Source organism: Triticum aestivum, chromosome 7A (genome assembly GCF_018294505.1).
Source record: "Triticum aestivum cultivar Chinese Spring chromosome 7A, IWGSC CS RefSeq v2.1, whole genome shotgun sequence".
NCBI classification, from domain to species: domain Eukaryota; kingdom Viridiplantae; phylum Streptophyta; class Magnoliopsida; order Poales; family Poaceae; genus Triticum; species Triticum aestivum.
Window position 1 is genome coordinate 670,517,838 of NC_057812.1, and position 9,968 is coordinate 670,527,805.

At 42.9% G+C, this 9,968-nt stretch overlaps 1 protein-coding gene across 1 annotated transcript; it reads right to left on the reverse strand.

The window, feature by feature from the left end:
- Positions 1-331: 331 nt before the first annotated feature.
- Positions 332-2,595, reverse strand: LOC123154519 (myb family transcription factor MPH1). Its single transcript, XM_044573225.1, has 4 exons — positions 2,263-2,595; positions 1,356-1,635; positions 1,175-1,256; positions 332-819 (listed from the first exon to the last, which is right to left on the reverse strand). The coding sequence occupies exons 1-4, from the start codon at positions 2,384-2,386 to the stop codon at positions 547-549; spliced, it is 759 nt and encodes a 252-aa protein (XP_044429160.1). The 5' UTR covers positions 2,387-2,595; the 3' UTR covers positions 332-546.
- Between the last annotated feature and the right edge of the window lie 7,373 nt (positions 2,596-9,968).

The following is a 9,968-nucleotide window of genomic DNA, read 5'->3' on the forward strand; positions in this document are numbered from 1 at the left end:
CGTAATCCTCGTGTGCTTACAACTCCTCCATAGCTAAGATCTAGCCTCTCCATACATACCCCCTACATCACTGTCAGAGTTAGAACCACGACAGATAATGCTTGCCATGGGCGCCAGTGGCCGGTGGTGCACAGAAGGGGTGAGGGAGAGAGGAGCGTCGTACGCGACCTGTGGGATCGAGGGAGAGAGGGAGATGGGGATCGACTCGCTAGGTCTTTTTTTACTTACGGGTGGCAGTGGGTCAATATTAGTACCACCTCGTCTATATGTTTTAAATTCAAACTAAAAGCGTAAATTCAGAGAAAGAAAGCGTATTGTGAAAAATGAACCATATAAGAAATCATGCATGCATATACCGCTAAAACGGTAGAAACCCCTAGTGAGTATGGCAGTCTACAAATAAACTCATATAGCTAGCAAGAAACCTCAGAAATTTACTACCACCACACTACACGATCTATGGTACAATGATAGCTATATAATGTAACTTCATATACAAAGATGCATGCAGCTCTATATATTTACACAGGGAGAGTATCGATCACATCACAGACAAGAGGATGAGATGGCCAAGTCGAGGTTCAGGTCGAGGTCCAGGCCGGTGACGGAGGCGGAGCGACGGTGATCGCCGGCTCCTCGATCCCTTGCTGGTGCGACGGCCTCCTCGGTGGTCATGCTCGAGAAGTCAGCATCACTGCTCGCCGCCTCCGCCTCCCACCGGCCAATCGACAGCGTCAGGTCACACCCCGCCGCCGTCTGCTGCTGCTGCTGCTGCTTCTGACGTGTGCTTCTGTCAGCGTGACATGCCCAGCCGGTCGCCTGCAACAACATCAGCCATGTCAGGGGAATTAAGATGCTTCAGTGCTGATATTACAATAGAACTGGAGACTGGACAGTCAATACACGGCAGCGTGTTCGTGCCATGGTGGTAGTTTGGCAGAGTCTGCTGACTGCTACCTAACGAACTACTTACAAAAATGAAGCTTCTAGTTAGACAGTATACAGCACATCTGCACATGCATGTATCTATATGAACGATGATGGAAAGCAAGGAAGAGGATTCGTTCATAGTTTGTGCTCATCGATGTACTCCCAGATTTTTATACGTATACGTTAATCCATTGTTTGTCTCAGCAAGACAACAAAAATAACACATAATTGCTAGTACTCCTACCTTCTCTGATGGCATGCTGGAGTTCCACGGCAGCCGCCCTCTACTCTGCTCCCAGCTCCTGAAAACGTCTTCGATCGACGGTCTGCAAAACCAGCTCGTCTGATTAACAACTCGATCGGTTATGCATACGAACACTAGTTAGAGTTAAAGAACTGAGTTAACAGCCAATTATGGTACTCACATTTGGTACGCCGGCGAGCGGTGGCCATGGGAAGGCACGGGGTAAGATGAAGCGTCGTCGATCCTCTCCGAAGCCACCCCCATGCCATTCCCGTTCCTGTGGCCATTCCATGGCCCGTCAACAACACGCTGGTCTCCACGGCGATCCACGGACGCATTGGGTGTACCGTTGCAGGTGGAGTTGCTAGAGCTTGATCTGTACATCTGGAGATGGCTCTTGACGTGAGATATGCTGACTCCCTTGGCGCCCATCAGCTGAAGAATACGCTTCGGCGTTGCCTCTGCAGATGATGCGAAGATAGTGTCAACACAGACGACCAGCCGTACGTCAAGAAAGAATTGCTACGCTTGATCCGATTCTGATCCAGAGAGGGCTAGCACGATGAATCCCGAATTAAGGATAGACGCGCTTACGAATTACTATGGTCTTCTGTAGGTAGGAAAGGTTAATCCAAAGATATATTTTTCTTTGACAGGAGAGCGGCCATTTATTGCTAAAGTAATCGTAGAGATTACTCTACGAAGGTGTTAAATATCGTTCGCACAATTAATTAGTGACGTTCTTGAGCAACAAATAATTCAATGAGCCAATAAAGGATCTCATCTTGTTTATGATGCATGCATATCACATGGGGTTTTCTCACCTTTCTTTTCTTCCATGAACTTGAACCAACTCCTGCCTAACCTACGGCGCAACTAAAGCAAGTATAGTAAGAAAGAACTACGCATAAATCGACACATACAAAAAATAGCACGATTTTTAACAAATCGATCCTCTAGCAGTTCAAATCAATGAAATCATCAAATCCTATACATACATATCGTCCGTGCATGTGAAATGTGCAATTAGACCGGAGAGAGAGGGGGAGGCATCATCTATATCTGTGAGGCAATAAGCAAGAACTCACCGTCCTGGCCGCCGAGGCAATTGACAGCTTCGATGAACTGCCGGTGCAGCTCCTCCGTCCACCGCATCCGCGGCTCGTCGGACCGGTTGTACTGCCGGACGCCTCTCCTCTCAAATCCTCTCATGCTTTATGGTCCTCTCCCTGCAGCTAGCTAGACCCCGGCCTTCAACTCAATCCGACCGATCTCGAACCCAAGCTTCTGGTACACACACAGCTGAGCTGATGATGCTTCTCCAAGTTCCAATATATATATATGTAGGGAGAGAGAGAGAGAGAGAGAGAGAGAGTTTTGGTTTGGCCAAACAATGATGAACTCGAAGCCCAAGTACTATTTTTAAAGTACAAGCGTGCTATATAGGGCCGATGTATGGAATGTGTGGATCGAAGAGAGAGCAAGAGAGAAAGAGAGAGAGAGAGAAGGCTGACTTTGCTGACCTAGTCCAGTCAAACATCTATGCTCACTTAACTTAGGTAGCAACCTAGAGAGCAGAGGCCGGGAAGAATCAAGAGGAACGAGCCCAAATTCGAGAAAAAGTTGGCGGCCTGTCCACATCCATGAGAGACAGCCAAGTAGTACTAGAAATTCTTTCGAATATAAGATATATAGGTATATATCACATATATATGCGTCGACCCATCAAGCTCAGACTATTAATTGATTTGTCTGGGTCTCTTCCCTGCACAGTGAAAGGCATACATATGAACAGTTCACCCGTTTGACAAAAGAAAACCAAGACGTTGTCCACTTCGCATGTGAAATTTAAGCTTTGTTCAACGCGGCGGCATTGATGATCCGTCACTCTTGGTGTCGCTAGGATTGACAAAATTACTCGAGAAACCTATTATATATATATATATATATAGCAACGTACGTATGACCTACGTTTCTTGACACATACATATGTAGAGCACACTGTACGTGGACTTAATTCAGTCAAAGTCTCAGAGAGTTAGTAGCTATAGCTGAAATGCTTAAGAGTCAATTCAACTCTCTACAGGAAATGCTCGGATTTCTCCAGGGAAATAGGAAACCGAATGCGCATAGTGAATTCCATATATGGCCATTGATGGAATCTTACACTTCCATGCGAAAAGCGTGTGTGAATGCATATGGAAATGGCTTTATTCGTTTAGAAAATTCAATTTGAAGAAGTATATGTAGAGTTCAAGTTGTTAACTCCATTAGTTGCCTTGTACTGATTGGAGAAAGTGATGGTAAGCTAGACGTATATGAATTATTAAGGTATATAAATGTGTATATATATATATGAGTGCCTTGATATGTATGTGTAGGATGGGCACATATTTGGCTTGGCAAAGTCGCATAGTTACATCGCTGGAATAGTTCCAAGGATTAGTTCTACTATACTGCAAAATTATCCTGTCCTCATGGGATTTATCGACCGGCGGTTTATATATGTGGCTACCGTTGGAACCTTACAGGATAAAACACCATGAAGTCAAGGTAGCAGTTTGTGATTACCTATCAACATTAATGCACCTAGCAAAGCTAATGACGTCACTGTCGAAGAAAATGAAGCATTCTCTACGTATGGGAAATGAATTGTGGACTTTGGGACCACATTCTTAGGGCAGGAAAAGGGAGAAAAAGGTTGCAACCGTTGATATCTCAGTTTAGAATATTGATAGGGACAATGACGCGGCCTTCTGAAATTCTTTCCCTAGCAATCTAGATGTAGCATGCTAGGAGTTCCCCCCCCCCCCCCCCGCGTATTTTCCCTATATATATATATATATATATATATATATGTATATATATATATATATATATATATATGTGTATGTATATATATATATGTATGTATATATATATATGTATATATATATATATGTATATATATATATATATATGTATATATATATATATGTATATATATATATAATTGGTCAAACATTAATTAATTTGTGAGATTGTGTCAAACTGCATTTTTTCCTACTCGGTCATCTAAACGAACCAAAAATGTAAAAAAGATTCTATGTGAGTGTATGTGTGTATATTGCATTCCTCCACACACAAAATTGTATACGCTTATTGTGGGATGGAGTATATACTTTTTCTAAATATGGTTAATAAATATAACCACTTGGGATCTATACATTAATAAAGTTTGTGTTGCTTTTCATCAATAACAAAATTGTGCTGATTTTCAATGTTTTTACGTCCTTCTCTCTTGCGTAAGGATGGAATATGAGAGTATTTAACACGCCAAATACAAAGAGAAAATTCTATTTTGAACACTGAGTTTGTGTGTTTGATCTGACTTCAAACCCAAACTATGCAGTTATCTAAATTAAATCTTAAATTTTCTAAACCTATTAAAATGAACCCTAGTTCTGTTTTGAAAAATGATTTTATTTTGGGACATCTAAAAAAATTTGAAAAACTTCATGGATGTAAAGAGTGTTACGGAATGATAACCCGCACAAAATCATTATAAAATACAACTATTTATGTAATGTCAAAGAATTTAGACATTCTAATACTTTGGTTAACAAAACTGCTACGTGCGATGTGCAGAATAATCAAGTTTGTATTGCCTTCCATGTTCTATACGGCTTCCCCTGTTGCATAATTTGAGAAATGGGAGAGTCTTTTACGTGTTAACAATATAGCAAAAAGTATATATTCAATATTTGGATTATTGTGCATGGTCTAGCTTCAACCCTATTCCATGAAAATGTCTGAATTATACCTTAAACTTTCTAAAACTGTTAAAGATCAACCCTAGATTTGGTTGGAAAAATAATTTTGTATTATGGGCCTTAAAAGTGAAAAGGTTCATTTTCTAGAGAATGCTATGAAATAATAACCTACAAATTCATTTTCATTTTTTGTTTTTGTTTTATAAAACATAGATGATCTTGTTGGCTGGTGATATTTACCATGTTTCACCTTTATAGCATTCACTCTTAAATTGTTTTAAAACCTTAAACTCTTAATTGGGTGGTTTTGCATGTTTGAAGTTCTAGAATCTAAAAGCTCGTGAGTGCGGGAGATGCTAGAATGGAGAACCAACAAATATTCAACCAAAAGAAATACCAATATAACTTTTATATACAAATGTTCAATAGGAATTTATTGACCTCCCCATTCTTGCACATGACATGAAATTGTGCACATTGTAATTTGCATTTCCTGCATACTATATGGTTTTTTTTCATCCTTTTAAAAATACTAAAATAGAACTAACTACCACTATCTAAAACTAGGTTAGCATTGTTAAATTTGACCTATAACTATAATTTGAGATTTAAATAGGCTTTGTTACTAATACGTTGTCTACATTGTTTTTACACCGAGCTGTCCTATGTAGTTGATGAAATGTACTACGTTCGAGATGGGAAATGGCACTTGTTTGGTAATTAACTTCAGCGGATCCCAGGATGCTATGCACACATATTTTTGTTGGTGTTGGTAATCTATGTTACTCTGTAAGGAAAACATACGATGTACTGCTATTTGTAAGAAGAAATTTCTAAACTCTTTGCAATCTATGTTCTTATTCCTATAATTATCAGGTGGTTGTCATGGTAGTCCATGTTGCAGTATCCGGGAATACTTGAAGATAGGCATCAACAAGCTGGAGCGAGTCACCAAGAGATTTACGTCCCAACATAGATGACGACTTAGCAGTAAACTTTGTTACATGTGAGTTCTCAATGTGTTAGTAGCCTATTGCTTCTTTAAATTTTCTCTTGTAGTTTCGAGACTTGCTGGACTTTGTAATAATTGGTTGTGTGTATCTCTAGATGCAAACACTGGGGGATGTTCTTCCATTCTCCAGCCAACATTAGAGATGGGACTGGAATGGGGATCAATGGCTCCGATGGGAACCTTTACCATGAGGAGCTTTACCACTGAACTTTTGTTGCTGAAACGATCAACACGAATATGTATGTACAAGCTCCTTGGTTTCAGCTTTGATTTTCGGTTTGAGCTTTTTTTCGCCCTAGGCCGAGATGGCCGAATTTTGGCCATTTTCAAAAATTTCGGCTGAAATTTGACCAAATGTTGACTGCAATTTGACTTAAATTTGATTAAAATTTGCTAAATTTGAGCAATTTCGGCTTAAATGTACTTTTCGCCTCAGGCCGAAATGGCCGAAATCCATTTTTTGCGGCCGAAAATCAAAACACTTTCAACAAGGTTTTTTTCTGAGACGGAGGCCCCAAGGACCTATGTATGTCTGTAAGGGTATTTCTGTAAAGATTTGTGCTACTTAATAGTATATGGTATTTCGGTAAACAGTACAGTAAAAAATAGTTGTGTACCTCAGGTGCAAAGTCCCGAAGATGTTCTGCCGTTGTCGCGTTCTCTAACGCACATTCGATCGAGATGGGAACGGGGATTAGTGGTTACGACGGGATGGATACGTATGTACGCACACTTGTCGCCCGAGAAATGGAAGATTGAATTTCATGGCGTAGAGCATGCATGTACGTATGCACGCAATCAAGCAAGAGGTCTGAATTGTACTACCTCTGTGCCATATTAGTTATTGGGACCGTTGACCGTTCGAAGAGTTGGACAAAAGCTCACCCACTTGAACGTAAGATATATGTGCACCATACAGATGTGCGTACGGACATGCTTACTTACTTACGCATGCATGCACGTACGTCAAACATATTGGACGTTTCCAGTGGACACACGCTATATATGCTGTATGATAGCAAGCCACAAAAAAGAAATTAAAATGCGCTGGGTCTATCTATCTACTATTCATGGCCATGGCCATCACGATCAATGAGACGATAGCTAACTTCGACGACCTACGAATGCGGCCCAAATCACTGTTGTGACCTTATCAGCAAACTTTATCACAAACTGAACTCAATATGAAAGTATTTCACGATCTGACCCTTTTAGCAACGCCATAGCCCGTGACGTTTCTGTTGGAAATATGCCCTAGAGGCAATAATAAAAGTATTATTATATTTCTTTGTTCATGATAATAGTCTTTTATTCATGCTATAACTGTATTATCCGGAAATCGTAATACACGTGTGAATACATAGACCACAATATGTCCCTAGTGAGCCTCTAGTTGACTAGCTCGTTGTGATCAACAGATAGTCATGGTTTCCTGGCTATGGACATTGGATGTCGTTGATAACGGGATCACATCATTCTGTCAAGACCCAATCCTAAGCATAGCACAAAGGTCGGTTAGTTCGTTTGCTAGAGCTTTTCCAATGTCAAGTATCTCTTCCTTAGACCATGAGATCGGGTAACTCCCGAATACCGTAGGAGTGCTTTGGGTGTACCAAACGTCACAACGTAACTGGGTGACTATAAAGGTGCATTACATGTATCTCCGAAAGTGTCTGTTGGGTTGACACAGATCGAGACTGGGATTTGTCACTCCGTATGACGGAGAGGTATCTCTGGGCCCACTCGGTAATGCATCATCATAATGAGCTCAAAGTGACCAAGTGGTTGATCACGGGATCATGCATTACGGTACGAGTAAAGTGACTTGCCGGTAACGAGACTGAACAAGGTATTGGGATACCGACGATCGGGTCTCGGGCAAGTAACGTACCGATTGACAAAGGGAATTGTATATGGGGTTTGATCGAATCCTCGACATCGTGGTTCATCCGATGACATCATCGAGGAGCATGTGGGAGCCAACATGGGTATCCAGATCCCGCTGTTGGTTATTGACCGGAGAGTCTCGGTCATGTCTGCATGTCTCCCGAACCCGTAGGGTCTACACACTTAAGGTTCGGTGACGCTAGGGTTATCAGGAAGACAAGTATGTGATCACCGAATGTTGTTCGGAGTCCCGGATGAGATCCCGGACGTCACGAGGAGTTCCGAAATGGTCCGGAGGTAAAGTTTTATATATGGGAAGTTGTTAAACGGACACCGGAAAGTTTCAGGGTCATACCGGTATTGTACCGGGACCACCGGAGAGGTTTCGGGGGTCCACCGGGAGGGACCACCCCTCCCGGGGGGGGCACTTGGGCTGCGTAGGGATAGCAGCCAGCCCCTAGTGGGCTTGGCGCGCCCCCCCTTGGGCCCATGCGCCTAGGGTTGGGGGGGGGGGAACCCTAAAGGGGGCGCACCCCCCTTGCTTGGGGGGCAAGCCCCCCACCCTTTGGCCGCCGCCCCCCTCTAGGGTTTCCCCTAGAGGGCCGGCCCCCTTGCCCCTCTCCTCCTATATATAGAGGGGTGAGGGGAGGGCTGCTGGACACAACTTAAGGCGAAGCCCCTCCCCTCCCCAACACCTCTCCTCCTCCGTACGTGCTTGGCGAAGCTCTGTCGGAGTACTGCTGCACCAACTACACCACGCCGTCGTGCTGCCGTTGGAGCTGCCTTCCTCAACCTCTCCTTCCTCCTTGCTGGATCAAGACGGAGGAGACGTCGTCCGTCCCGTACGTGTGTTGAACGCGGAGGTGTTGTCCGTTCAGCACTTGATCATCGGTGATCCGAATCACGTCGAGTACGACTCCATCATCACCATCCCCTTGAACGCTTCCGCACTCGATCTACAAGTGGTATGTAGATGCAAACTCTTCCCCTTGACTCGTTGCTTAGATGAACTCATAGATGGATCTTGGTGAAACCGTAGGAAAATTTTTAATTTTCTGCAACGTTCCCCAACAGTTTCTGCTTAATATAGAAACGCCGAACTATCCAGCGTTGCTGTTCTGGCCCCACTCGCCGACGTGGCAGGCTACAAACGCCAAGCTAGATTGCGTTTCTGAAAACGCCAAAGTCATTGGCGTTTCTGGCCATCATGAAAACACCAAGGGGCATGGCGTTTCTGCCCTCTTCTTTCTCTCGATGTGACATGTTGCCTGACTATAGACTAAAGTGAGAGGGAGAGAGACATGAGAGATGGATGGGAGGATATGACCTTTTTCAGAGATGGCAGTAGCACTCATGCATGGCACCTACGCATGTAGCTCTTCGTATTTGGGCATGCATGCATGCTGTGTGCGGCTGCTCATGCAGCCACTTTTTCTATGTGCGTGTGGATGAACAGGCCTAATTAATAAGGCTAATTATTGCCTATTTCATGTTCTTGTTGTTTTGGTCTGTGGGACCAATTAAACGGACGGAGAAAGTATTAGTCATCCACATGCAGTTCTTTCTTTGCTACGTGCATGCCCTTCTCTTCTCATTGTTCATTTTCCTTTCACTTGTCTTCCAATAATCTTTCCTAGCTTTGGCGTTTGTGTGACTGGATTTCTCGTGATGCAGAGCATTTTTCTCTTTTATCCGTTGCCACGTTCGCAATCCTTTCTAAGGCATGGCGTGCTTTGAACGCACATAAATTATATGAAAATAGCATTATAATTTACGCATTCTAAAGCTAATAACTTACGCACAGACGCCATTGTAACTTTAACCTAGGGAAAATTTAGTTAAAATACACCAATAGTATTTTTTATATAAATATACCCTGATAAATTATATAAATTTTTTTGCTGTAATAGTACAAGTGACATCTAGCTATTAGATGTGGTGAACAAATGTTGTTGTGCATGTCTAGTCGACGCCTGCCTGCCGAGCCCCGATTGTGCTTGCGCTCATTGCCTCGGGCTCGGGGTGCTGGTGCCTTGCTGGTCCTAACTGCCGAGAGGAGACGCCATGGTAAACTTATGCATAGACCTTGGTATTAATTACATGCACATAGAAAAAGTGGCTGCATAAGCAGCCGCACACAGCA